The following is a 27,101-nucleotide window of genomic DNA, read 5'->3' on the forward strand; positions in this document are numbered from 1 at the left end:
GCATAGAAACGGACATAGGAGGTGTTTTTGCTTGGATTTCAACAATTCTTCGATTCTCAACATAGTTTACAATGCATTTGAATGATACATATCTGAACCCCTATACGTGCCTTAACTACATGGGCTTTGCATATGTGAATGCCGAGGTTCCTGACGTAGGCCACTAAAAGTTCAATGTTGAGGGGGTCTTCACTCTTCTCAGTGGAGCACTTATGGACTCCGACCAGGGTGAAACGGACTCCGTGGGTGAAACGTGTCCATAAATAACAGTCTAAATAACTACATATGTACTTCGTACTGCACCCAAGTTGTGTTGAGCGTATCCCAACCTTGGAATATCGTGTATTATTAAGTCACCCGCACCCCCACCAGAGATCCGCCGTTTGAAACGTGGGGCCCAATTCCTTCTTCCTCAACTCCCCCAACACATCATGTCGGATTCCAGCGATAAAAAGGGCAAGGCCCCTAAGCGCAATGAAAACCAGTCTGGGGCTCCATCCGACTCGGGTAATGGTAGGCTCCTCAACCACCCACACTGGGTACCAAGGTCCCTAGCCTGCAGATGCGCAGTTGTTGACATTCGAATTCTAGAAGCAGGAAAGAAGCTTCCCCCGAAGTTCGCTTCCCTACTCCTCGAACAAAATCCGGCCCTGAAGAACGAGTTAGCTGCGATGGACAAGGACCAGGCCGCAGCCCTACTACACAACATGGACCTCTCGCAGATGATGACCGGATTGGCAGTGGGAGGTAAGAACCAGAAGGATATGGCCTCATACAAGTTTTGGCAGACACAGCCAGTGCCTGCTTTTGAAGAGGCTGGAAAGAAGCAGATTACTCAGGGACCTATCAAGGTCATCGACCCGGAGAAGGTTTCCAAGACCCCCGATGCGCTCATTGAGGGATTCGAGTGGTGCACTCTTGACCTGACGAATGAGGAGGAGCTGAAGGAGCTCTATGAGCTTCTTAACAAGCACTATGTTGAGGATGATAACGCCATGTTCCGTTTCAATTACTCCGAATCGTTCCTTCATTGGTACGATTGAATCTTGGACCTTTGTATCTATTCCAAAACGCTAATGCGGCATAAATAGGGCTCTGATGTCTCCCGGTTGGAAGAAGGAATGGCATGTTGGTGTGCGCGCCACCAAGTCGCGCAAGTTGGTTGCATCCATTTGCGGTGTCCCAACTGAACTCCGCGTCCGCGGCGAGCGCCTCAAGGTGACGGAGATCAACTTCCTGTGTATTCACAAGAAGCTCCGCTCCAAGCGCCTAACTCCTGTCCTGATCAAGGAGATTACCCGCCGCTGCTACCTCCGTGGTATCTACCAGGCCATCTACACTGGTGGTATCATCCTGCCCACACCCGTCAGCTCTTGCCGCTACTACCACCGCTCTCTGGATTGGTTGAAGCTCTACGATGTTGGCTTCTCGCCTCTGCCCCATGGCTCGACCAAGGCCCGCCAGGTTACTAAGAATCATCTCCCCAGCGAGACATCGACCCCTGGCCTCCGGCCCATGGAATCCAAGGATATCGATGCCGTCTATGATCTGCTGGAGCGATACATGCGACGCTTTGATATGAACCAGGCCTTCACACGGGAAGAAATCGACCACTGGCTGGTGTACAAGAAGCAGCCCGGCAAGGACCAGGTTGTCTGGTCATACGTTGCCGAAGACCCGGAAACCCACAAGATTACCGACTTTGTCTCGTTCTACAATCTTGAGTCTACTGTGATCGATAACCCTAAGCACGATGCTGTCCATGCCGCATACCTGTACTATTACGCGACCGAAACCGCGTTCTCCGACGATAAGCGGGCTTTCAAGGAGCGCTTGCAGCTCTTGATGAACGATGCTCTGATTTGTGCAAAGAATGTATGTTGGAATCTTGGGGTCTCTGATTTCTGATGTTATATGCTAATCTTGTCTTGTTCTAGGCTCGTTTCGATGTCTTCAATGCCCTCACCTCTCATGACAACCCCCTCTTCCTCGAGGATCTCAAGTTCGGTGCCGGTGATGGCCAACTCCACTTCTACCTATATAACTACCGCGCTGCGCCTATTGGTGGTGGAATCAACGAGAAAAACCTGCCCGATGAGTCGAAGATGGGAGGTGTCGGTATCGTCATGCTGTAGACTTGACGCTTTGGCTAGTAAATCTAACGTCGGATACCCCGAAAACGAATTTCTTTTCCTTGTGCCGTACTAGCGATGAGAAAAGAATGTGAAAATAAAACAAACTGTTCTATATACCAAGATGGTTTGGCCAGACTTGTAGCTGCTGCTAGCGTATTTAGTGTTGACCTTGACATGGAACGGTAAAAGTACTTGGGCTATTTTACGAAAATCTATTGCGAATGCCTTCCTCTCTATATATTTTTATGAGGCTGTCAGAAGAGCTAAGATCTGGCTAGTGCGAGGAAATTCAATTCAACATAAGGCCCCTAACTATACAGACAAGCCGAAACACCGAACTTTCCCTGGGGAGTGTCTCTGGTGCCATAGTTTTTGATTCCCTAGCACAATTGTTGTGCAAAAGCTCTTCAATTAGCCTTTTCATGGTGACGATAACACAGTCAAGCTGAGCCTCCTGGACGATACCTTCTAGCCAAGAAAATCCCATTGTTAAGCACCCATCTCATCTCCCCCAACAGCCAGTGTGATACAGAGCAGCACCGACCTCGTTACTATCATTGCTGGATTGTACCACTCTAAACTATCCCTAAGTTGAGGGGATATATGCGCAAGACCTCTATCAACAAATTCAAGAGCCGCTTTCCTACACCTGGTCCATATGTTTGTTTCCAGATGCATGCAATGAAAGGAGAACGAAAGGAGGCAAAGCAGATAGAAGTAAATATGAATGTATAATCACAGTCCATTCATATGTACATACAAAATGAACTGATGAAAAAAAAGCAAACACACCAACTCAACGACGGGTTGTGTATTGACTATCCCGGTAGGGGGATGGCTCCCGGCTCTGAAGTGGCACCCCATGGCCATATATATCGCTATCAGGTAGTCGTTGCATATCCTTCTTTCCCTTGGCCCTCTTCCGGCAGCTTCGACAGCAACAAACACAGCCGTAACAGCAGAGCCACCTTCCGATCCCACTAGATGGCATTTTTGCATCTGGACCCTGCAACACGGCACCCGGCGGGGCAAAGTTCCAGATAAGGATAGCCAAGGCCATAGGGATACCGTCAAACACATACATATACCATTCATGGTATGGGATGGGATTTGATTCCCCATAACCGGAGGAAAATTCAACCAAGCGGTATATAATGCGCACAGTAATGGCGATTAGACTTCCATACAGGGCATATAGCAATCGACGCCAATTATGCTTCTCGACAGGCAATCGGCCAGCCTTCTCCAGTTGCAGCATCAATCGCTGGAACTGCACAGCCAGCACCAAGAAGCACAAGATGAAGAACTCCTGGATGCCTATGCCGCCCATGTAGATGTGGATGCCGTTCATTTGCTGCTCGTCCGTACCAGTGGCCATCAAGCCACCGATCATTTGAACAACAAAGGATGCGAAGTCAAGCAAGACGAAAGACTTGGCTAGCAAGGATGGCTTGAACATGCCAAGGCGACGCTCGGGGACGAAGAAATGGATCATCCTTGCTAGAACCATATAGTCGAATGCGTTGACCCCTATATCCAGGTTTAGTACTATTGAATTGTGGTATTGCAGGTAAGAAGTTTTGGATCGTACATAATGGAGCCAAAAGAATAAACATCTGGGCGACAGTCACGACAGGTTCATTCTGCTGATTGTGAGTGCTGAAGGCGCGGACTCCGTAAGCTACGGTCTCCCACGAGACCCCCATGAGCATGACCCAGGCAAAGCCCGCCTTGTACATAGTCGCCTGCACCAAGTGGGCGATGAACAGGATCCCGAAAATCGCGGCGGCAGCGATTGCGGCTCCAAAAGACGGGTAGTAGAGGTACAAGGCATCACACTCCGAGGCCGGTACCCAGCCATACTTGTCGGGCTTTATGGTGGGCGTACATGTGTCGGAGGGCAAATCCAGGCTCAAAGTCAATTCGAATTCAGTGGCTGTGGTGGTGGTCGCTGTGGTGGTCTGCGAGTTCGTCGCCGTAGTCGTGGGACTGGTATCCCGTGGGAACACCCCGGGCTGGGGCACAGCAGTTTGGACGGGGGATGCCCGGGCCACGAAGGCTGACACCACCATAAGGAACAACCCCGAGACTGGAAATTGCATGATTACAAGTATATATATATGGCACAAGGAACAATTGGAGGCGCAAGGAATTTGTGAGGTCAGAATGCCTCAAAAAAACGATACGAAAGTATAGAAGAGAAGGACAAGGTCAAAAGCATTTCGAAGGCAGACAACACTCAGTGTTAATATATATATCAATGTCTGATGCTTAGTGGAATACAGAAACTCCTATTATTCTTGTTGCCTTGAAAGAGATGATATATGATCCGATGTGTATAGAGGACGCAGAAGCCACATGTAGTTAAAAATAGCCCTGGAGATATCTGATATTTCGAACAAAAAGGACTCTTAAGAAGTTATTCTATATAATTATGGTATGGTTAAATACATCCAATGCTTAGTTCTTTTGAATTGGCCCCCAAAATACCCAGGCACCTTCGATAAGTACACTTAGGGCTAGCTTAACTCCGCTTGTTACTTTATTTCTTCCAGAAAGGGTGAAAGGTAAGGGGAAAGAAAATTAGGCAACAATGTGATATTGCTGCACAGAATGTCGTTGATCCTACCATTGGCGCCCACTGTCGCCCACTGTCGCCCACTGTCGCAATGGCTTTGACTACCAAGTCCCGGCTAGAGCCGGTCGAACAGAGGCTATTATTATATCTCAATGACCAAGTCAAGGATGTGAATGTATTCAGTACCTAGGTATGTTCGATTTGTTAAATAGTATATAGTATATAGTATCTACTTGGGTCGCTATTACCGCCCGTGAACCAATGCCTAAAAATAAAGGCTGAAAACTTACAGTTGTGCCTCCTTCACCTCTCCTAGTTTTAACCCCATCCAAGCCTTGACATACTAAATCAGTCATGGAACAATCAGAGAATAAGTCGCGCCAGAGCCATTTCGATCGCCTTGATACCACAGCCAAAGAGATTACAATAGCCCTCACTCGCAATCAGTGCCGTCATGGCTTTATCGGTGGATACGCAGCATCTCTTGTTGGTGGTGCAAGGACAACTGAGGTACGCCCTCTCAATATCTTTTCGATCCTTGACGCAATTACTCAAGCTGACTTGAACTAGGATGTTGATCTCATCGTTGATGAAGACCCGGCGAACGTCCGGCAGATGCTGCTTCGGGTCCCTGGGTTTCAATTGACCCGTGCCAATAACCTGGCTTTCATGAACGGTGACGATGCGGTCAAAGTTGAGATTCTTCGAGGTGGCAAAACTCGACCGATGAAACTACCTGACGCGAATTCGGTTCCCCTATACTATATTTCTGCCAAAACCTTACTAGGTTGCGATGGTGATACTACAAGTTAGTGTCCTTTTGCCTCTACACTTTATACTTCATACACCTTGAACTTTCCCTGGCCATTCGATTACAGTCCCGATTGTACACCCATCCGTTCTCATCTTTACGAAGATCAAGAGGTGGCATTCCATTGCTGAATCTACCCGCCCGCAAAGTGTGACAAAAGCTGGTGGTGATTTTGAGGACATGACGACTGTCTTGCAGTGGCTTGCTAAGAACAATCTTCGTATTGATTTTACAGCCTACCCAGAAAAGCCGAAGGAGGAGTTGCTGCCATGTTTTCGAAAGTTGTATGAACTCCATGCCATTACTCGCTCTCTTCTCGAGGTGACGATGGACGCGCGGGATTTTGCGCTTATTTGCAACTAGATAGCTCTGAAATAGTCCGACAGTCGCGGACGACACGTTCAGCAATGACCAAAAATCTTTCTTCTGTTGAGCCCCAGTCCCAGGTTTTCATGTTATTAACTGCTTCTTCCACCCTCTTCTGGAAATCTTCTTCGCTCTCGTCATCTTCTAATTTGCCATCCTTAGTATTCAGGGGTGTATCGTGCAAGATATAATAGGATATAAAACCCAGTAGATCATTATGCACATGATACCTGCTGCTGTCACTAATATGGTGGTCAAGAAGATAGCGTATTAATGACAGCATGTAGGTTCGAGGTTTAGGTGTCAATATCCTCAGTGTATGGTCAAAAGTAGATGTGACTTCAACAGTGTCTTGGAGAGTCAGGCCGATAAGGGACAATGGGTAGAGAAATATTCTCTGCGAGCCAACTGGGTCTAAACTGTGAATAAATCCCGCTCGCTCCCATTGTCCGTATATCCCAGTGAGCCCTGTGGATGGGGGGACACAAGGAATGCCACTGTCTGATAGAGTCTGGGACGAAATTGATAGCAGTTCATCAGGTACTGCCCATTCAACAAGCTAGGATTAAGAAGTCAGTAGAGGTGCACTGAATTGGTGAACAGGATATCCCATCTCTTACTCTGAGGACCAAATGGTATCCACATCTGTACTGTATCTGGGATCCCCACTCCACAAAAGGGATGTTTTTATCAACAAGAGCTTTTGCAGCTATCTCGGTGGTACTGGCATGAAATTGTCGTGATGGTGTTTTTTCTAGGGGTAATGGGTCCATATTTTGACTGAAAGAAGGTGTGACAGATGTATATTGCAAGTATGGAGTAGGGGAGGATCGACAACCTTGGAAACGCTATCGGGTTACCTAATGGGCAGAAGAGCCTTGGAGACCGAGCGGTGAGCGCGGGCCATGTAGGTACTAGTCCAAACTTGGCAAGTGGCAGATGCCAAGCCTCGGTGGGTGGTCATGTGGTCCACCCGCTGTCATTACATAACTTTACGTAATGTTCTGTGAGAAATTGAAAGCCTCAGGCATCCAAGCACGAGTCTAGAACTGTTTTGTGCCTCAGGCAACAACCTGACGTCGTCTCATGGAATTCTGCTCTCCATGTTGACTTCCTACAGTTCATTGATATTGTTTTTTTCTTACGGACGATTTGACCATTCTAAACCATTCCATTTCACACCTCTTTCTCTTACTCCAACTTATCGCTTGATCTTAGCTCTTGGGCACTGCGACGGAACTCAGCTGTAGCCCAGCAGTGGGGTCATCCCCGCATCAACCATCAACAATGGGTGTAGCCCAGTCCAATGAGCATGGTGCATCATCCCCAGGTGAGTTCTATATGTCACATTCATGGTTGGCTCCGGGAGACACATGAAGTTGCAACTCTCTTGGTGGATTGTAATTGCCAACAATTTGGCGTCGACTTTGACATGGGAATCTCTTCGTTTGGTCAATGACAGTTGTATCTAACCACATACGTAAATAGAGGAGTTGAGCTCCGTGCTTGCCGAACGTTTCGCCACAAAATGCTTCACGCCATTAGAGCTCACGCATTTCAAAGACAACTTCTTTTCTCGGGCCTTAGAGCAGGGTGGCCTGCGGTACTGGAATGAGAAAGTCCTCTCAGACTTTTTGGGTATCCCAGATGGTATCTATACCTCTTCCCAGAAACAGCCGCTAGATGCAGGGCCGGTGATCTTCCGCATGGTCTCTTACCTGGGAGCCTTTCCATTCCAAAACACGCTCGCACCTAGTGTGTTGACCTTCGAGGCCATGGTCAAGGTGGTTGTGCTCTTGACTGAGCGCTATGGGAAAGCGCTAAAGCGGGGACACAAGGACCGAATCAAGTTACTCTTTGGTAGTCTAGCTGATGTGGGGAGGAAGATCCCCGCCGAGTCTAGTGGAGAATGTACGACTGAGGATTTCGAAGCTCCCGCTGAGCATTCACATGCGCTGGGGTTCTCTATAGACGCACCGGCCAACGATGAGTACGATGAAGATGAGGATGATGATCTTGCCCTTGCAGCACTGGAGTCTCTTGATGCGATTGAAGTGTTCAAACACGATCACCGCGTTGACAAGACCGTTTACGAGACACGGATTTCTATCGATACATTCCGCCGATTGCTTATGCTATTGCTTGTCATTGCACCACTGAAGCCATTGGAGTCTTTGAGGGTATACACATCTGGATTGGATGTTCAGCGTATGATATCGCTCAAGAAAGAAGCAGACAGTATCATTGCAGCCTTTTCGCCGGAAGAGAGCGATGGTGGGATATCTTACAAGGCTTTTGCCCGAACGATATCGTTGTCTCTGCCATATCTGTTCGATCCGCTGACTGCTCTTTTCGAGCACATGCTTTTCAGCAAGAATTTGAATCTATCCCAACGCCACCACAAGGGTCAAGCTACGGAGACCGAGCAGGAGGAAAGCGAGGAAAACGAAGAACCTCCCTCGACGCCGACTGCACTTACACTTCCGGGAAGCTTTGAGTCGGCCATATTAAACCCAACACTTACCTCCCATCTTTCATTCTTCCTCCCGTCCACATCACCCGATATCAATATCTTCCGAAGCAGCGTCAAACTACATCCCGTATTCTCCACAAGCGCCCACGGGTCTTCATTAACATCTTTCTCTCACCACGTTCTTACCTGGCAAACTGCCACCCTACTCCTCCTGCAAGGATCTCCAGCAGACTCAACTAGCGAAGAATTGATAACACTCGGCGCCTACATTCCCCAAACGTGGAAGACCTCCATATCGACCTCGAGCTCATCTTCAACATCCGACCTTCTCCCCTGCCTCTTCCAACTATCCCCGAAGCACATCCTCCTCCCAGGCAACCCCTCCCCATCCGCAAAGAAGCCCAACACCCCAACCGCCTATTTCTCACCCAACACCGGCATCGCAATCGGCTGCCGAATCCCCGCCCCGTCCCGCACGCAGCAAAACTACCCGACTCCACACGGAGCAGGCAGTCTCATCATCGACGCCAACATAGAAACCGCCGAGTTCCATGCCGAACCCGTTGGACACGATGGCGTCTTCTTACCCGCTGCCAACACATCCCCCGGAGACCCGCCCACAAAGGTCAAGCTTGATCTGTACACCCTGGAGATTTGGGGTATCGTCCCAGATCCGGAGTCGTCGTTCTCCGCGGACCCAAGGTTAAGTCCGGTGGAGATCCAGCGTGCAAAGTGGGAATTCGAGGCACGGGAGGCTGAGCGTCGTCGTAATATCAATCTCAAAGCCGGGGCTGGGGACTCGGCGAAAGAGAGTGCGAGGTGGCTTTTGGAGACGGCTGGTATCATTGGGGATGAGGCGAGATATTCTGGTGGGAGGGGTTAAGGCGTTGGTTTGTTGTTTATTTACCGAGCAAGCCTTTGTTTGAATTCGTCCTGACTTCTGCGACCTGGTGTCAAGATTGATTGGAGCGAGGTTTTCCGTAAACCTATATTAATTACCTGCTGAACAGGTCTGAAATTTTTGGGCCACTCAAAGCTCACGGCATTTCTAGCGACATATTTCCTACAGTCCCGTTGCCGCCTTTTGAACATACGTATAGTCGGGGTGTTTTATTACTTCCGCAAAACGTGGGTATTGGAGATGACAGCCAGTAAGTACATCACCAAAGGTAAAGGCTTCAACAATTCCATTATCATAGATTCAAAAACTGGCACAAGTAGAGCCGTATATATTGTACAAACATCAACCCAGACGCATCATCGAGGTTCAGATTTTTGTATAAATCCAATGGGTTTCACAGGGACTGCTGTTGCCGCCGGGCCCTTTCGATCTCAACCACATGTGTCAGTGGTTGGCAGATCGATACTAACTATATAGTTATTCGAGCTCTCTGGCAGGCTACACGTGGTCTCGAACAACCACCGGTGCAAGGATACACGTCTTCAGACGCTTCTATGAGTATGATTATGCTTTCAACGGCGGTAGTCCGCTCGGCGCATCATAGAAATCCTTGAGATCTTCTTCATCCTCCTCGAACTCGAAAGCGGAATTCTCCGCCTCGGATTCGTCACCAGGCAGCTGAACACGGGAAAGACGACTGCGGGTTCCGGTACCGACATTTCCCGAAGAAGCAGGTGTCCCGTCCCTCGATTCTGACGCGGCCTCATGAGGTAGACGCATGGCCAGGTAGCCGTCTGGCGCACGTTCGGCGCGGTCCATGATATCATTCATATATTTGCGCACCTCGTCGGCTGGCTTGACGACGCGGGCTAGAGGTTCGAGGATTTTAGCATTGGGGGCATGGATGCGGAACGTGACTGGTTGCCAGTATTCTTTGAGATTCGCCTCATTGATAGGAGTCCCTGGGAGGCCAGGGGTGGAGAGACCTGTCTGGTCGGTAGGTTCTTGCTTTTGTGGCGTCCCCGCTGTAGGCGTCCCTGGTTGGCTGGGGGCTGGTGTTTCGGTTGGTAGTTTGCCCTTGTCGGTTTTGACTTTCGGTTCGGCCTTCTTGGCTTTGGATGCCCCCTTGCCTTTGCTTTTGGAGTTTGCAGCTTCTGTGGCAGTTTCAAGAGGAAATGGTGTGTTTGGAGCAACCTTACGCACTACCAAAAATGAAGCGATGACCGTGTTCTCGGCTGGGAGCCATTCCAGAATGGTGTACTCAGGGAAAAGGTAGCGGTCACCCGAACCGGCATGACCCGAGGTACTGCTTCCATATGGAGTTAAGGGAGATGTGAATTCGAACACCACAGACTTGTAGTTTACTGGTGGAGATCCAAGTGGGGAAACATAAGGAATTGGAGGTGGGCGGGGGAACGGAACAGGAGAACCATATTGGGGTGGTCGAGACTGAAGTGGGGGTTGTGACCCATAAGCAGGTTGTTGATGGGGGACATACGGTAGTCCCGGTCGTGCTCCTGGCTCTTGAGCGCTGGCTGGGGGTGTCGGGTTGGCCACAGGAGGTTGCTGTTGAGAAGTGGAAGTAGCGGCTGGGGTGATTGCAGCACCAGGTGTCACTGATTGGCTCGGTACAACTGGGCGCCCTGCTTCCGATGGCGCAGGCTGGGAGCCCTTTTGCTCTGTGGCCGATTGCTCTTCCTTGATGGTGCCCGATCCACTGGCACCCTGGGGAGGTTTAGATGCCTGGCTCGGTGGGGCCTGCGCAGGCGTCTGAGGCTGCGCCTCCGTCTTCACCGGTGGCTCCTTGGAACCTTTGGATGGGGTCTGTGACGTTTGTGGGGATTTCTCCGACACTGACTTCGACCCATCATCTTGTTGTTTCTGAGTCTCAGTTTGCGGTGTAGGGGTTGAATGTTGTGTAATTGGTTGTGCTGTTGAAGATTGCTGCCGTTGTTCCTGCTGCTCTCTTGATTTGATAATTGCATTCAGTTCGTCGATGTGCGCTTGGAAGGCCCGAAGCTGCTCCTGAGATGCTTGGCTTGAGGCAACAACACGCATCAAGGCCTTCAGTTCAGGGTCCGCAGCTGCCCTTGTAGCCAGCATTTGAATCACAGGATCTGGACTTGGCTTGGCTGGCTGGCCCTTTTGCCCTTGTGGAGGCTTTTGTCCTCCTTGGGGAGAGGGCGCATTGCCTTGATTCGGGCCACGAGCTTGTTGGGGAGAAGGGTGGCTGCCTGTATACCCAGGTCGACCGGGAGGAGCGGGTGAATATTGCGGAGGTCGTTGTTGATTGGATGGGGTGGGATACGGCCGGTATTGTTGGAAGTTATTAGGGTGGCCATAGTGAACCATCGGTCGTTGTGGGGGTGCGTATTGTAGTGCCGGTGGCGCACTGGGATCTTTGACAATGTAAATCATGGCATCAAAGAAATGGGGACCGATGGTGACATCGCAAGGCCCAACTTTTGCCATAGTGTCTTTCGATGGGTTGTTCTTCTCGATCTGTTCGCGCTTCGTCTTCTTCGGCTTTGTGTAGTATCGAACAAGGATGCCATCACTTAGCCATTTTTTCTTCGAACGTTCGAGTGAAGCGAGGAGAACTGCACTGTTGAGATAAGAGAATGTCAGTCATGCAACACCAATGGGGGCGGCTGAGATGGCAAACCTTTCGGCGATTGACTGGTACTCATTGTCCGACAAGGAAAGTGGCTGTCGCATGCGGACAATAGGCAAGGGATCTCCATCCTTGACCTTAGTCGGTAGAGGAGCGTCAACCGGTTCGGGAGTTGGAGCGCGAGGAGTTGGCGCCTTTTTCTTGTGAGACTGCGGTGCTTCGGAGACACGTCTTTTGGCTGCAGATTCACGGCGGTCACGCGCCGGAAGTTTGCGCTTTTCAGCCATGGTAGATTTAAATGAGATATAATCACGATATCCACGATGGAAGTATAAGAAGCATTCTATAGCGAGATGTTGGAGGGGGATGGGGAGAGGGTGGAAGGGAGAAATGTGAGAGACGCGATAACGCGCCGCTTATCAGCACCGTCTCTTCCAAGAGATTGTCCGCTCACCTCCGCCATGCGGCTATCAACAGACATCACCTCAACTTTGAACGCATAATGGTTGAGCTTAAACCTATTTTCAGGAAAGCCTACTGGTCTCTTGCAGCCGGTGGACTGCTCTATGTGCTGTGTCTCCTCTCCTTGACCTTCCCGGAGGTCCAACGTTTGTATGTATCTAGTACCCGGACCTACGCTCAGAGTGAGCTAACATAACATAACACAGTTTTCTTTATGCCAACAAGATTAATCCCAGCCTGTGGCAAGATGTCAACCAAGTTGAGCAATTTGGATTTTTGAGTATGGCATTTCTGTACCGGGGAACACCAAGCGAAATATGTGTGCTAACTGGTCCCTAAAGGAACCCAAGTCCAACCATTTCATTTAGTGACGGCCGACAACGAAACTGTTTACGGCTGGCACTTGATGCCCTTGCATCTTTGCTTGGAAAACGAAAAAGAATTAATGGAGAATCCCTCTACAGGTCCAGCGGAGGATTACACGAAGACGGTTGCCCACAAGCTTCTCGCCAATGACCCCAATGCACGAGTCGTCGTAAGCTGTAGGTGATATACAACCTGCATTCCTGTTTGTAGGAAGCTGACATTTGAACAACCAAGTCCACGGAAATGCGGCGCACTTGGGTTCTGCTCAACGCCCTGCCACTTACAACTCAATGCTGAGCTTGTCTACCCCGTCAAACCCAGTCCACGTCTTCGCAATTGACTATCGTGGCTTTGGTGTTAGCACTGGAACTCCCACAGAGGAAGGGCTTATCACGGATGGCGTGTCCCTCATTAACTTTCTTACCGCAGGGCCATTAAAGGTTCCCACTTCTCGCATCGTCATCGTGGGCCAAAGTCTTGGAACTGCAGTCACAACCGCAGTGGCAGAACGTTTTGCATTCGGATCATCTGACTTGGCAGCTATCCAGCCAGCCATCAAGAATGCCGAGCCATTTGCCGGGGTGGTCCTACTGGCGTCCTTCAGCAGCCTAGCCAATCTCATCGAATCCTACAGCTTCAAAGGCCTCACCCCGCCTATACTGTCCCCCATAATGGGATATCCTCGGTCTCAGAAGTGGTTGTTGAGCCACATTGTGGATCACTGGGACACGGCGGGAAGACTGGCGCGTCTTACCGGCGTGAATACTACTTCCTTGAAGGCTGGAGATATGGGCTACACCGATAAAAGCCTTGATCTCACAATAGTTCACGCTTTTGACGATGCGGAAATTCCCTGGTACGAAGGACGCCGCGTTTGGGAGGCTGCCACAGGCAGCCACATCAAAGGTGCTCCCGGCGCTATGACGTATCATAAAGTGGAGGACGGCAACCCTAGCGAGGTCAAGATCTGGAAGAATGAGATCAACAATCAAGATGGAACTGAGATTGTGAAGACAGTTAGATGGGAACGGATTCGTTATGGTGGTACGTTGAAGCAAGGCCTTCTATGAATTCCACAGACTGACTAGTAATGTTTCAGGTCACAATCGCGTTGCATCGGGCTCAGTGGCTGGTATTGCTGTTATGAGGGCCTTTGAGCAGTAGCTTGACGGGCGCATCGATGGTATATGTATGTACATAGAAAAAGCCCAGGAAAATATATGGTCGTAGCTTCAATAATGAAAGAAATAAGACGTCGGTGAGCGGATTTAACTTACTCGGCCAAACCGCCGTTTGATGATCTATTGCAAACAAAATTGCTACATTATTAGCTACCAGATATGAATGCTTACCAGTAGTCAATATAAAAACTGCTCCAACCTTTTTGGTTTGCTTCATGAAAATAGTTTTAACGCTCAGTCAAAGGTCTCTAGTCGTTTTCTCCCAATACCTACTACTTATATATATATATATTTGGTTCTTCTTTGGTCACTCTCTCCTATCAGTACAACTTTCGAACTACATAATTCTAACTCATCTTCTTGCGAACGATTTATTACTTAAATTTATTACCTAGGAGTTTCTCCAGCCTCCTTATATAATGTGACAGGGCCTCAATGAACACCTGATGAACTGCACCAGTCCGGGTTTGGATATCACCTGGTCCAGCATGGGAAGCATGCCTTGTCGCAGCTTCATGAAAGAATTCCCAGAAATTCCGCACACAGACGCAGTTGCATAGAAGAGAGCTGTCACAACTTCATCGAAAAATCCTTCCGATATTGAAACATGGCGTTGTTATCACACCAACTGGCGGGTGAGTGCACAGCTGGACTTGCTCTGGCACATGCTTTGTCACATGTCAAGGATCATTGATTGATTGTTTTGTTTGTTGACATAGTGCTACTATGCCTAATTAGGAAGGAGAGATTGTTTGCTTGCAGAGAGATTCTCTTGCTATAAGAACCCTCAGGATCTCTCTCTCTCTCTTCCCCGTCTTTGCTTTTTTAGTTGGAAGGCACTCTTTCTTCATTGATTGACCTGGCACCTAACGGTTTCTGGGAGTTATACGAGTAACCCGATAGTAAGTATATCTGTGTCCTCTTGTGCCACATTTATCGTCTTGGTGACCAAGGCTAAAGCTAGCTGCATTTAGAACCTGTTACCGAAACAGCAAATCCAAGACCTCCGTCTCAATATCCAATGCTGATGGGGAGATATGGACAGAAACGGCTGCTGGCATTGCCATCGTCCCTTCGAAAAGCAGTTCAAGCAATTCTGGAGGAGTGAATGATACTGGCATGCATCCAACACTGAAAGAGTGGATATGCAAAATGTGCGCGGTAAATGGCCAAAGAAATGGATGATTTAGGATTACGACCATCCACCTGAAGTGGTTCGAAATCAAATGCGAAGAGTGCGGTGCCTGAAGTGCCATAGGGTTCCCGCAAAGTCCTAGAGCGAGAATGGGCCGAACACATGGTAACGAGCGACATCCACCCATTTGAACGATCGGGATGTCGACCTTGTCGGCCCACTCCTACATACACCGAAGGGAAATCGATGGATCATTACAGCGATCGACTACGCAATAGCCTGACCAGTCGCTCGAGGACCCCGACGCCATATTGGGGACCCTCGCGGAGTTCTTATTTCGCAATCTACACGCATTCAACCAATTGATCTCCGACGACAGCACGAACCTCCAATCGGAGCAGTACGTGTACACTACTCTGTACCTGGTTAGTCTATTTCTTTGCCTACCTCCGCTCCCTCGTTCCTCGTTCTTCATTCTACTCTCTTCGTCCCATTCGCTCGCCCTTCTAATTGATAATAACAACTGTTTACTAGCCTTGTCCAGACACAATAGACGCCGTATGAGCTATATATATCCACTACCTTCCGTTTTATTTCAACCTCAAAGGCGAACTTGCTCCTTTCTCTTTTCTTCCAGACTAGCAAGATGCCTCCCCTGGTTATCTATACTCGCCACCAGTTTTCTGTATCAGTCAGGTCAACCAGGCTCTGTTCTGCCTCTAATGCGTGCCAGCGAGCGCTGAGAACTGGATGATCTCGAAACTGGTTTCTGGGCTCGGTTTCAACTTACCTGCGTCCGGGACGCTGGAAATACCAATGACTGCCAATACTGTTGCGACGCCGGTCGCTTTTATGAAAAGGTAGGGATCCACCCCGCTTGTTTCATGTGCCTTTGATGCTGACCTGAGGTTCTATTATCTTTGTAGGTTCCGTTAGACCTGGATGGTCATCGGTACGAGTTGCTGGCTCCCTTGCTTGGGCTGGTCTATTCTGGGAGTCCTATGATCCTCTCCGTCCCATGATCTGGACCCGTCCGACCCGTCGACATTTCTGATGTCAGCATTATGATCGTCGGCATTCTGTTCATCGACAAACGTGGGTCCTTCGTTCGAAAACGTGGCGTTGCTAGATGCTCAAGAGGTTCTGGGCGTATACAGCGACTTTCTTCTCCCTCCAAGCGTCTTACAATTCCAACATTAACTATATCCCTCCCGAGCCTCTCCCGAGCCTCTTGGTGGTACGGCGGGGTGCGGGCGACGACGACGATAGTGATGATGGCGGTGATGGTGATAACTCCGAAAAACCGCAGAAAAGGCTTGCGCGGTTTCGGAAAGATCGTGCGACACTGGGGGATGAGCTTTACGACCCATTATTGATGAAAAAAGATGAAGATGGATGATGGTAGGAAGAGAGGAAGAAGAACCAGGCCAGAGAGAAATAATAAGCACCTGCTAGATAGGGACGGTCTTATTTATAGAAGCTACAGTGAGAACCTATAAGACACCCCATGGACCTAAATCACCTTTCAACTTTCTTTGGTGTATTACCCATCACACAGTACATTATATTGTGCTCTTCTATGATCTCATCTAGTTACTAGTTTAACGAAAATTGGAGGGCCCTCTCTGGTCTGAATCTGATAGCTTAAACAACATTAAGGCTAAATAATGTAAAATACTAGCTATCTCCGGCCCATGCCATCTCCTGCGTCTTCGTGAATCTAAGGAATCAAGGCTAATTAAGAAGTAGTTAACTAGGAATGGCGATATATCCTTTGCACTCTCCGTTCCAAAACCAACATCCTATTCGTCTAGTTTAGCACTTGGGACTCCCTAAGGAAAGGTTACCCCAATTAAATCATATGACGACTGCCCGGTTGATATTGCTGTTCCTTACACCCTAGTGTTAAGGAGCTTGGTGTTACAATGGCGAGTTAAAAAGAGTTGCCCACCGTCTGCATCTTAGACACCTGTGGCGTTATAGTAGGTCGTGACAGAGTTGAAGACAGCTTTCCGAATTTCGCCCTCGAAGATCCTGCGAATCTCAGTAAACTCGAAGCCTGATGCAAGAGCCAACTGGAGCTGAATACGGGACTGCTCGCCATGCAAGAAGCCAGAACTGATACTATATATTATTGCATCAGTCAGGATGTCATTGTAGAATGTTGGAAATAGTCGACTTACATATTTCCAGGCTCGGGGCTGGGAACCACTGCGCCAAAGAAGGGACGGAGCGATGCAACAGTGACAACACCTTTTCCATGGAGATCCTCGGCGGCTTGCGTAGCGGCTGTGCTCAGACTGCCGGGACCGATACCCATAATAACAATGCCCCTACAGATACATATGTTAGTGTAGTGCTTGTATGGCCAAGGCTCATGGTTGAAACTTACTTAGCGCCATCGGCTGCAGCCGTCCTTAGCAGCCAGACAAAGCAATGATAAAACAACAATGATTAGTTCGAACAGCTATTCATATGTTTTTGTGGCCCAGTGCCTGCTTGGTAACCCCCGCCAATTGTGTAACACAACAAGTACATAACTAACTACCTAACTAGTTATATATATATATGTCTTATATATCTATCTATCTATCTCATTTACCATTAAACATCGGTTACTAGTGTATAAACTCGTAGCTTCGAGCCACTTTGAACTGTATGGGAACAAATTTGGAGTTATACACAAAACGATTCATTGCGTATTACAGTATAGATGAAATGATATTTTATATACTACTAACAATAACCCAAAGGTCAAAGTTTGATTCAGTTCTTCAATGCCGGGGTCCCATTAACTATCACAGTGTCCGTTTCCTCGTCACTACTTTCCTGAGGGGACGCTAAAGCCTCCCTCCGTTGCTCCCTACAATGAGATGTCAGTTAGATGTCCCTGAATATCTATCCATGGGATTTTACCTTCGCCATATATAAACAGAAGCCACAAAGCCAGCCCATAGCAGGAAGAAAAAGACGAATGATATTGGCCATCCTTTCCGCCATCTTGGCGCACCGTCAGGGCTGGCGGTTGGGTATGCCAGCAAAGGAACCCATATGTTGAAAGAATAGCCAAATGTCATCATGGCGCCCTATAGTGCGAGACAGGAGATATCAGTATCAGTCCTTGTTATCACAGGGACAGGAAATGGACATACCATGATGAGAGCGCGCTCCTCGGCATCGTCTCTCACTATTATATTGATGGTGGAGTAGAGGATTGGACTCAAGCATCCAGCCATTCCGAAAACATACCAGGCAACGAATCTTCGAACAGAATTGTTAGCAACATAGACTCAATATAAGGACTGATGAACAAGGTATCTTGGTATCTTACTTCAACCCTGTAGGAATGTTCCAAATTATCATGCATAATGTTGAGAATAGGCAGCATGCCGATGCAATGGTATAAATAATCCATTCGGGATAAATTGCAGCTAATGTCGTTCCTAGCCAGGAAGCCACGATATTAACCGCATAAGTGGCAGTCGGAAGCTGGTTGATTTGAGTCACAGAGTATCCCTCTTCTTTGAGCCATAGGCTCATATAGCTGCTTGGGTAGGAGCAGATGATCATGCATCTAACATTGATGTTAGCATATTAACTGCACCAAAGGTAATTACATTTCAAACTTACGCGTAGCAAATGATAAACACCCAGATGTGCCATCTCTTAAAAGTCCTCTTAAAGACATCGAGACTCATCTTGCCAGGTTGGCGGATTTTGGCCCTCGTAGTTCTTTCCTTGGTCAGTGCAACATCACGGTCCGTCATATAGAATGGTTTGGGTGATCCAGGGATACCGGGGAAGATAAAGAATCCGATCAAGGCCACGGGGATGGTAAATATACCGTCGATGATAAACAGCCACCTCCACCCTGGCATACCACCAACACCAGAGAGGTTGGTATAAGCAGCTGCCTGAAGGTATCCACTGACCATTGTACCGAGCGGGTTGCAGATAAACCATGTTCCAGCTCGTTTGAAGAGTTCGGGGCCCGTGTACCATGAGCCTTCATCGCGGTTAATATACTTTCAGACCGCCATGTATTTTTTGTTGAACTTACCAAGAATGAAATGAGTTCCAGCAAAGACAGGCGCTTCTAGCATTCCAACTAAGAAACGAAGGGCATAGAGCTGGTGTACGTTTGTCACACGGCTCTGAGCAAATGTGCAGATGCCCCAGAGGACTTCGAGGGTAGGCAACAACCATCGAGCTCTGAGGAATTTGTCAATTATTTGCTATCAGTCCGCAGGTCTTTCGCTAAGACTCACAATTTTGGGCGGGACATGAGTAGTAATCCGGGGATTTGGAATAGCACATATGATGTAAAGTAGCAGACATTGAAGTAGTTGAGCTCATTGCCGTACAGGCCGAAGTCTTCTTTCAGTCCACTAACATATGCATTGCTAATGTTTGTCTGGTCTGTGATGTATTGGAATCGAGTCAAAAGGGAAAATCAAAGTAGAAATAGGCTTACCAAGGTACTTGACAAAGACTGAGTGTGTTAGTGTCTTTTCTCAGATGCTCATTTGGATCGTGTACTTACAGCAGAGACAAGCAAAGATCAGAATTGACAAGTCCAACTTGAACAATAATCTACCAACGTAAGTATATACTCCCCTCGGATATATTCCTAAACATTGATCTACTCACTTTCTCTCCTCAGCAGGATAGGATGATGGGTACCAATTAAACACCTCCTTGAGAAGTTTTAAAGGGGACAGTCTCCCAGCCTTTTGCTTCAGGACAGACATGACAAGGGCTCGGCGAACGTCCGACGGTGTTGGCAAATGCGCAAGAAACAAAGCGCATTGAATTATAGATCATCGCCATTACTTCTTATAGGTTGATATCTTGCTATAGAATCTCGGCATATAAAAGACAGCTAGGCATGGAAATGTTAACCAATCCCCCCACCCGCTGTCACCATCGCCCTTTCAGCAAATCTAGATCACCAAAATTAGCTTCTCACGAGACGAAAGGAGGTGTGAAACCGAAGCTAACACATTTGCTATTTTCTTTGATGCGCCGGCGGAGGCGACATGTTTAAGTATGATGGCGTGCGCATACCCCGGCCTACCACACGAAAGCCAAAAAAACTACCCGTTATCTTAGGCCTCATCGGATGAATTTATTGCGTGCTCTTGACAAATCCCTCCGATTATCTGATGCGGGGTATACGATCGAAATTAAGTACGAATGGACTTATATACGGCTTTGGCCTTCCTGGTATTGTTGTGGTGACAAGCAACTTAACTTGAAGTCGCTGCAGATATTCAGCCATCGCCTCACGTAAACTTATACACTGTTCAAGATGCCAAGTAAATACATTGAAAGATATGACCAGGTCCCTGTAACCAAGGAAGACCGTGAGTGATGTTTGATTTCCTGCTATTTTTCGTGTTGTTGATAGCTCGCCGGTGGATTAGTTGACTGGGCCGAACTTATTACACTGGACCTGAGCCAGTATGAACAGCCGGGAGGAAAGGAAGATCTTGTCAAGCAACTTGATCATGCTGTTAGAAATGTTGGTGAGTCGATATCTTCTTGCACTACATGCCAAGCCAGGGATCTATATGAGACCATCCCAAAGCTACACTTCAATTGGACTTGGTCTTCAGGCTTAGTGCTAATCAGAGTATGGAAACAGGATTCTTCTATGTGAAGAACTTCAACATCAGTCAAGAACATATTAACAACCAGTTCGCTCTGGGGCGGGGAGTTCTATGCCCTGCCACTTGAAGAGAAGCTCAAATTCCACAGCGCCAGTGACCTTGAAAGGGGTGAATACAATTCTTATCGTCCTGCAGGACACCGAATGTAAGAAGCAGATTGCTTCCAGGGACAAATTTACCCAACACTAACGAGTCCTAACTCAGCCTAGGAAATGGCGTCAAGGATAATGTCCAGGTGTACAATCTCCCAAAGTTCGACGGTTACCACGAGCGACCCCAGCCTACTGTCCTGGCTGACAATATTAAAGAAATTGAAGCTTTCAGTCGCGTGGGTTCACTTTTTTATCATCGTTATCTGTCCCTTCAACTAACTGAGAGACTATAGAAATGCCACACCGAAGTCGTTGAGAAGCTTCTCCGCCTCTTCGCAATCCTTCTTGAATTGCCCGATGAAGATCAACTAGTCCGTGATCACCAATACGACGTCAAGGGCGAGGATCATCTGCGCTATATGCATTATGCAGCCCGTAGCGCCGAAGATAACAAGAGGGTCGGAGAGCTCTACAGCCCCGGGCACACAGACTTAGGAACAGTTACTCTTCTGTTCCGGCAACCAGTAGCCGCACTTCAGATCCTCAATTCGGAGGGTCAATGGAAATGGGTGAAGCCCCAAGATGGGACAATCACTATCAACACATGCGATGCCTTGACCGCGCTTACTGGCGGATTGATTAAGTCAAGTATTCATCGGGTGCATGCACCACCTGCCGACCAGGCCCATATTGATCGATTAGGTGTGCTGTACTTTGCTCGGTAAGTTCTTTCAAGTATGCCACATACGGAGTGTTCAGAGTCTAATGAATATAGCCCCAACAATCACGTTGCCCTTGATCCTATTCAGAACAGCCCCCTTCTCCAAAGGCTTGGTTTGACAACCAATGCATTCACCGAGATTGGGCAGCATCTCACGACTGAACAGTGGGTTACTGTTCGACAAACGCAGCAACAGCGAAGGAATCGGGATGTTAAGATTTCTAGCGAGGGAAAGTATACCTATAGGCCGAAGGATCTTGAGATCATCCCTGGCCTTCAGGCTGCTATCTATAACTAGCCGGGACTTTGAATATGATTGCATGTACAAAGTGCGTAGCCCATTACTAAATTGAACTATTCAGATACCAATCCATGAGACCGTGAAAATGGTTCATTCAGTCATCGAACTGATCAAGAACGATGCCTTTGAATAAAGTGGATCGTAGGTCGATCCATAGAGTTAGCCCTCTTCATAGGAATATCTCATAAAAATAACTTCCAAAATAACTAAAACAACTTTAGTTCCAAGTCAAGTTACGAGTATCGTTGCCATCGTTGCCGTCGATGAAGGCAGCATCACTTTAAAGTGGAACGGCGGAACCTGGTGACATCATGGCCTAGGAACGATCAACATCTTGGCCGAGAGAAACAAGTTCAATTACCAGCTCAGCCCTACGTCTTACCATTATCATTACTGCTTATAATTCCACTTCATCATTCACCGTGCCCATGTCGTTCCCGGAATCCGAAAAATACTCCCACTCCAAGCAGGCGAAACACATTACCATGAGCCCAAACGCCTCCAGCGACACATTGTACCTGGATTCCAATGTTGCCCGAGAACAACGGATGCAGTCCGCAGATGAGATGGAGGTGAATAATGCTGTTTTCGATAAAGACAATGGACAGGAAGGTGTTCTCGCGGGCGTGAAACACCAATTCAACTCGATGGCTCCTAGTGGCTCCATGTCGGAGTTCGGGGAGTCCGTGACCTCGGCTGCCCAAGAGAGGTTTGTCGCTGCGAAGGATACTATAATGGAGGGTGCGTTACCTGCTGCGCAGGGAGCATTACAGACTGTTCAGGGTCATATTCGCACCATTTCAGGTGGAGCCGAGGAGGTTGAGGAGCCGGTATCTGAAAGTATGTTCTTTGTTTCCATATATTCCCCGACAGTGTACATGACTCGGTTGTTGACGAAGATGTTGTGTTTAGTTCTTTCCCAGGAGGAGCGCGAATCTATTGATAAAATGAGCAACGAACAGATTTGCGACTTCCTACGAGAGAAACATATGAGCAACAAGCACCCACACCCAACGAAGTAGACAAATGACAGCATATCCTTGGCGTTTCGGGGTCTAGTCTTCATTGACTGGAGGTCTAGAGTCGTTGGTCTGTCTTTGGTTGCTTGTTGGACGTCCCAGGTGCCGCCGATCGCATATTTTCTCTAGGGGGACAGGATCCTCGCTCATTACTTAACATATATAATAAGACGTCGCAGAATTGAAACTATTTGAGTGGCAAAATTTTACAATGCACTTTATAACACACGAGACCTGATCCAAATTGATACTACCCACATGCTAGAGAGCCGCCCTAAATCCTCTGTCGAGCGCGCGATCCAAACCCAGGAAGTCAGCCACTTGCCCCAAATGATCGACACCCCAGAAGCCCTCGGTCTCGCCCTTGGGGTTCGTACACTCAAACCATGGCAGTCCGAAAGCACCCGAGTCAAAAGAACGAGTCGTATTTGCGGCCAGAAGGGCCTTGATGTCCGGATTGTTCATCTAGGGGTCAAGTTAGCTCGGTCCTTGCGATCACTTTTCTATTCAACTAGTTGGACACTCGAGTAGTACAGTAGCGAACTTACAGCAGACATAACCTCAAGAGTCTCTTGCTTCCCAAGTTCGCTCTCTAGCACCGGGACGAAGCCATCGGGTTCGCCCATGGTTGTGTTGCCTTCAACCCAAACGGCGTGGAATAAAGCGCCAATCACCGGAGCTAGCTTTTCGGGTGCTTTCTGGGAGATTACACACAGCGCACGTTGCACAGGTACTGTGCGGAAGGGGAAGCCTTTAGGGAATCCCTCTATGATCGGGACTGAGAAGTATTTCGCCCATCGTACTCGCTCTTGGCCCAAGTAGTCTTTCTTATCTGAATGACAAAGACACTTATTAGATTTTATCGTCGCAATGTTTGCACTCCCATTCAAAACATTCACTCACTCTTGATGTTGATTGGAGGACTGTTGCCACATGCATTCATCAAACCCCCGAGCAGAATTGGAACATATGTGATTTCACATTTCGCGAAGGCGCGTGAATTCTAGAATCAGGTTAGATGAATAATTCCTTAAGATTGTTAGTATCTATACCTGTAGCACGTGAAACGCAATGTATGCGAAGGGGCTGACGATGTCGAAGTAACAGGTAATCTTGGAACCCGACATAGTGGAACCTTTGCAGTGGAATTTAAGCTTATCCAGCAGATTCAAGCTACAAAGGGACTGGGACTATAGAACAAGTGAGATTGAAAGATAAATGTGAAATGTAATCAAAGTCTTGGTGAGGTCCGAAATCCCCCTCACCGAGGTCAATCCATTCCCCTTCTGCTGGGCCGAGGTCCAGGGGAAAGTTTATCCTTCACCTCTTTTGCTGTTTGATTTACATGGCCTCCAACGTAAGGAGATAATTTATACAAGGGATAATGAGAGGAGAAATCTAAATGTAAATATCCCGTAAGCTAATCTATTTTTGGAGGGTCTAGTTCCTGGTCATGCTACTTACTTTTACCCTAATAGCCCTAATAGAATCATGAATATATCAAATCACGCATGTGGATTCAAAACATATCATCCAATACCAATGAGTCAATGAAAGGATTACTCGGGCCACTCTGTATATTGCATCAAGATATGTTCACAATGAAGTAAATACCATTGTGGGGATCAAGTGTGCCACCGCCGCCACTCTGTATAAGAGAACACAGAAGACCTATCTCTACTTCGCCCATCATCGCTCAACTTAACCACAACCAACTCGAACCCCCTTTTATCAAATTCAATCATACAACATGCGCTCCCGGTCCGGAAGTATGAATCAATCTGCCGAATCCAACCAAGAACACAATCAGCAGTCCACAGACCACTCGGTAGTTACCCGCCGCGGTGCACCGGCACGTCACTCCCGCCGCGAGCGATCTGAGTCTGAGAATCGATCATGGACTAGGGCGAGCGATAGACGGACCAAGGGAACAACGGGGTCGAAGAGTCGGTCTGTCTCGAGACATTAATGCTTACGATATCATCTGATTGTTGGGGTTAGGGTTGGATTTGGGTAACTGCTCTTTTCTTGGGATTGCTTGTGCACAGACTGATTTTATGAAGATTGGCCAGATCTGGATTACTATAGGCCTGTCTGGTCTGCATATCTCTTGATGTATATAAAGCATACCTGGTCTCCACGGTTTCTTTTCGACTCAATCTCAGCTCTTTCATTCGCAATGCATCTCGAGGGTTGTTTCCGTGCCGTGTCGATAGATTTTGATGGCTATGTTGTATTTGAAAAGGCCGATAGGTTTTATATAAGCTAGTATCTGGAAGTAACATCAACTCAAAGGGCATGTACCCAGCTTGCCACATTGGGAAGATGACTGGGGTAACTTGATTTTACTGTATCTACATAAATGAAAGTAGATATATGGGAATATAATCTATTTTGGCAAGCAGCCTTTCGTCTTTTTCCCAGCCGCCACTATGGGTTGCCTAAGTGTTACCCAGGTACCTAGGTAATGCATATCGTCAGTCTATGTGGTGACTCATATATGAATAAACAGTGCAACCGCTCAGATCACCATGCAGAATGATTCAACCTACCACACGGTATGGGACTAGGGTATACAAGTTGCAATCACACGTAAGCAGTCCATGCTGCTGGGATACGAATCAACTCCGTCTTGGGATGAGGGAGTAAGCATCTACCTAAGACCGCCGTCACTCTTCCCTGGTATTATGTGGCAACCGTGACAGATGATCATCAGGATAGCACCAATGTCGAAATAAAGCCTTATCTAGCAGATATTGAGACAACTGCCCGAATTGTTCATTTTGGGTGGTTTGTTTAGCGCTCGTTGCCATTTGCAGGCCAGCACTACTCGGATGTACCACACTTACTTACCATTCGCATCCAATTAATCGCAGACCTAGATAATAGGTAATTACCTTCCCTTTGGAGAAAAAAAACCACCTTTAAAGTTGAAATCGAAACCCATACACCTCCAACCCCAAACGGGTAATTAGGGCACCTAAACTAGGGCTACCCCTCCATCGGGTGATTGGCGATAGCCTAACGCCGCGAACATGCAACAACGCCAGACCCCAAGACCGCCGCCAACGACCACAAAAATGGCGCCAATCCCCATAACAATCGTAACTGGGTTCCTAGGCTCAGGCAAGACAACAATCCTCCTCAACCTAATCCCTCAACTCCCAAAGACCTACAAGCTCGCCCTCCTCAAAAACGAATTCGGCGATGTCGCGGTGGACTCCCAACTAGCCTCAACGCAATCCATCAGCGGCGTGCGTGAAATGCTCAACGGCTGCATCTGCTGTAACCTCGTCGGCCAACTCAGCGACGCACTAGACCAGCTCCGCAACGAAGTGCAACCGGACCGCATCGTGATCGAGACCAGCGGCAGCGCGTTCCCTGCAACGCTCGCGATGGAGGTGAATCGGCTTGCGCGCGAAGAGGGCGGACACTTCGTTCTTGATGGTGTTATTAGTGTTATTGATGTCGAGAACTGGGAGGGGTATGAGGATACTTCGTACACGGCGAAGATCCAGGCCAAGTATACGGATTTGATTGTTTTTAATAAGTGGGAGGATTTGCCTGAGCGGTTTGATGTTTGTCTTGATCGCGTTGGAGATTTGGAGATTGAGACGCCTTGGGTTAAGTCGAATAAGGGTTGGGTTGATATGGATGTTATGTTGGGGATTGATGGGGCTTTGTTTAAGGAGTCTGAGGATGCGGTTACTGGGAACCATGCACATGGACATGAAAATGAACATCAGCATGATCATCAGTCTGAGGTTGAGGTTCTGTCTGTTTTGTTGAAGTCTGATGTTGAGGGGAAGACGGTGGATGTTGCTGCGCTCGAGCGGTTCCTCTCTTTGGCGCCTCGTGAGGAGGTGTATCGCATCAAAGGAATTGTTCGCTGCTCGAACCAGGACCTTCCGGTGGAGACATCGGATAATTTGAATGCCAGAGAGAAGGTCGAGACCGCGGGGGTGCAGTATTATATCCTCAACTGGGCGTTTGGACGCTGGACAAGCACCCCTTCCGCTGTGGTCGCGGAATCTGCAGACCCGGCTGTCATTGCCCGTATCACCTTGATTCTGGCTCGATATGAGTCGGCCAAGTGGAAGAAGAAGCTTGAAGCTGGCGGACTGGTCCAGGCGGGCGAGGGAGAAGGTGTGGAGTTGAGTGTGGAACGCCTGGTCTAGGTTTTTGCTGGGCCTAGCTTCTGTTCATAGATGCTGTGATGTTGTTTATTTCTCATGATACCTTATAAATGTGGTGATAGAGCGTGATAGAGCATG

General features: G+C 48.1%; 14 protein-coding genes across 14 annotated transcripts; 9 read left to right on the forward strand and 5 right to left on the reverse strand.

The window, feature by feature from the left end:
• Nucleotides 1–431: 431 nt before the first annotated feature.
• N7516_011372 (glycylpeptide N-tetradecanoyltransferase swoF) lies at nucleotides 432–2,135 on the forward strand (the record flags this gene model as incomplete). The annotated part of the gene is made up of 4 exons (XM_057224090.1): nucleotides 432–513; nucleotides 592–1,033; nucleotides 1,092–1,875; nucleotides 1,938–2,135. 4 exons carry the CDS (start codon nucleotides 432–434, stop codon nucleotides 2,133–2,135), a joined length of 1,506 nt encoding a protein of 501 aa, XP_057069230.1.
• A 796-nt stretch (nucleotides 2,136–2,931) lies between these two features.
• N7516_011373 (RTA1 domain-containing protein) lies at nucleotides 2,932–4,237 on the reverse strand (the record flags this gene model as incomplete). Its single annotated transcript, XM_057224091.1, has 2 exons — nucleotides 2,932–3,665; nucleotides 3,727–4,237. 2 exons carry the CDS (start codon nucleotides 4,235–4,237, stop codon nucleotides 2,932–2,934), a joined length of 1,245 nt encoding a protein of 414 aa, XP_057069231.1.
• An 830-nt stretch (nucleotides 4,238–5,067) lies between these two features.
• On the forward strand, nucleotides 5,068–5,887 carry N7516_011374 (uncharacterized protein; the record flags this gene model as incomplete). The annotated part of the gene is made up of 3 exons (XM_057224092.1): nucleotides 5,068–5,223; nucleotides 5,284–5,521; nucleotides 5,685–5,887. The coding sequence occupies 3 exons, from the start codon at nucleotides 5,068–5,070 to the stop codon at nucleotides 5,885–5,887; spliced, it is 597 nt and encodes a 198-aa protein (XP_057069232.1).
• A 1,290-nt stretch (nucleotides 5,888–7,177) lies between these two features.
• Nucleotides 7,178–9,246, forward strand: N7516_011375 (TLD domain-containing protein; the record flags this gene model as incomplete). The annotated part of the gene is made up of 2 exons (XM_057224093.1): nucleotides 7,178–7,220; nucleotides 7,379–9,246. 2 exons carry the CDS (start codon nucleotides 7,178–7,180, stop codon nucleotides 9,244–9,246), a joined length of 1,911 nt encoding a protein of 636 aa, XP_057069233.1.
• A 582-nt stretch (nucleotides 9,247–9,828) lies between these two features.
• Nucleotides 9,829–12,165, reverse strand: N7516_011376 (uncharacterized protein; the record flags this gene model as incomplete). Its single annotated transcript, XM_057224094.1, has 2 exons — nucleotides 9,829–11,869; nucleotides 11,930–12,165. The coding sequence occupies 2 exons, from the start codon at nucleotides 12,163–12,165 to the stop codon at nucleotides 9,829–9,831; spliced, it is 2,277 nt and encodes a 758-aa protein (XP_057069234.1).
• A 62-nt stretch (nucleotides 12,166–12,227) lies between these two features.
• N7516_011377 (alpha/beta hydrolase) lies at nucleotides 12,228–13,870 on the forward strand (the record flags this gene model as incomplete). The annotated part of the gene is made up of 5 exons (XM_057224095.1): nucleotides 12,228–12,490; nucleotides 12,547–12,620; nucleotides 12,682–12,882; nucleotides 12,941–13,750; nucleotides 13,806–13,870. Coding segments are annotated over 5 exons (1,413 nt in total), but the record flags the coding sequence as incomplete, so codon positions are not given.
• A 2,281-nt stretch (nucleotides 13,871–16,151) lies between these two features.
• Nucleotides 16,152–16,421, forward strand: N7516_011378 (uncharacterized protein; the record flags this gene model as incomplete). The annotated part of the gene is made up of 1 exon (XM_057224096.1): nucleotides 16,152–16,421. One exon carries the CDS (start codon nucleotides 16,152–16,154, stop codon nucleotides 16,419–16,421), a length of 270 nt encoding a protein of 89 aa, XP_057069236.1.
• Nucleotides 16,422–16,983: 562 nt separating this feature from the next.
• N7516_011379 (uncharacterized protein) lies at nucleotides 16,984–17,342 on the reverse strand (the record flags this gene model as incomplete). The annotated part of the gene is made up of 2 exons (XM_057224097.1): nucleotides 16,984–17,140; nucleotides 17,206–17,342. The coding sequence occupies 2 exons, from the start codon at nucleotides 17,340–17,342 to the stop codon at nucleotides 16,984–16,986; spliced, it is 294 nt and encodes a 97-aa protein (XP_057069237.1).
• A 446-nt stretch (nucleotides 17,343–17,788) lies between these two features.
• On the reverse strand, nucleotides 17,789–19,773 carry N7516_011380 (uncharacterized protein; the record flags this gene model as incomplete). Its single annotated transcript, XM_057224098.1, has 10 exons — nucleotides 17,789–17,885; nucleotides 17,939–18,108; nucleotides 18,175–18,283; nucleotides 18,354–18,596; nucleotides 18,653–19,028; nucleotides 19,083–19,234; nucleotides 19,291–19,441; nucleotides 19,497–19,514; nucleotides 19,566–19,615; nucleotides 19,673–19,773. 10 exons carry the CDS (start codon nucleotides 19,771–19,773, stop codon nucleotides 17,789–17,791), a joined length of 1,467 nt encoding a protein of 488 aa, XP_057069238.1.
• A 560-nt stretch (nucleotides 19,774–20,333) lies between these two features.
• Nucleotides 20,334–21,805, forward strand: N7516_011381 (uncharacterized protein; the record flags this gene model as incomplete). Its single annotated transcript, XM_057224099.1, has 6 exons — nucleotides 20,334–20,388; nucleotides 20,449–20,550; nucleotides 20,701–20,839; nucleotides 20,899–21,022; nucleotides 21,080–21,507; nucleotides 21,562–21,805. The coding sequence occupies 6 exons, from the start codon at nucleotides 20,334–20,336 to the stop codon at nucleotides 21,803–21,805; spliced, it is 1,092 nt and encodes a 363-aa protein (XP_057069239.1).
• A 431-nt stretch (nucleotides 21,806–22,236) lies between these two features.
• On the forward strand, nucleotides 22,237–22,830 carry N7516_011382 (uncharacterized protein; the record flags this gene model as incomplete). Its single annotated transcript, XM_057224100.1, has 2 exons — nucleotides 22,237–22,648; nucleotides 22,721–22,830. The coding sequence occupies 2 exons, from the start codon at nucleotides 22,237–22,239 to the stop codon at nucleotides 22,828–22,830; spliced, it is 522 nt and encodes a 173-aa protein (XP_057069240.1).
• A 258-nt stretch (nucleotides 22,831–23,088) lies between these two features.
• On the reverse strand, nucleotides 23,089–23,954 carry N7516_011383 (putative 2-hydroxychromene-2-carboxylate isomerase; the record flags this gene model as incomplete). Its single annotated transcript, XM_057224101.1, has 4 exons — nucleotides 23,089–23,292; nucleotides 23,376–23,659; nucleotides 23,731–23,830; nucleotides 23,880–23,954. 4 exons carry the CDS (start codon nucleotides 23,952–23,954, stop codon nucleotides 23,089–23,091), a joined length of 663 nt encoding a protein of 220 aa, XP_057069241.1.
• Nucleotides 23,955–24,577: 623 nt separating this feature from the next.
• Nucleotides 24,578–24,796, forward strand: N7516_011384 (uncharacterized protein; the record flags this gene model as incomplete). The annotated part of the gene is made up of 1 exon (XM_057224102.1): nucleotides 24,578–24,796. The coding sequence occupies one exon, from the start codon at nucleotides 24,578–24,580 to the stop codon at nucleotides 24,794–24,796; it is 219 nt and encodes a 72-aa protein (XP_057069242.1).
• Nucleotides 24,797–25,907: 1,111 nt separating this feature from the next.
• N7516_011385 (CobW-like GTP-binding protein) lies at nucleotides 25,908–27,005 on the forward strand (the record flags this gene model as incomplete). The annotated part of the gene is made up of 1 exon (XM_057224103.1): nucleotides 25,908–27,005. One exon carries the CDS (start codon nucleotides 25,908–25,910, stop codon nucleotides 27,003–27,005), a length of 1,098 nt encoding a protein of 365 aa, XP_057069243.1.
• Nucleotides 27,006–27,101: the final 96 nt, after the last annotated feature.

The sequence above is a fragment of the Penicillium verrucosum genome (assembly GCF_028828655.1).
Source record: "Penicillium verrucosum strain IBT 35672 chromosome Unknown utg000005l_segment0_segment0, whole genome shotgun sequence".
Lineage (NCBI taxonomy): Eukaryota > Fungi > Ascomycota > Eurotiomycetes > Eurotiales > Aspergillaceae > Penicillium > Penicillium verrucosum.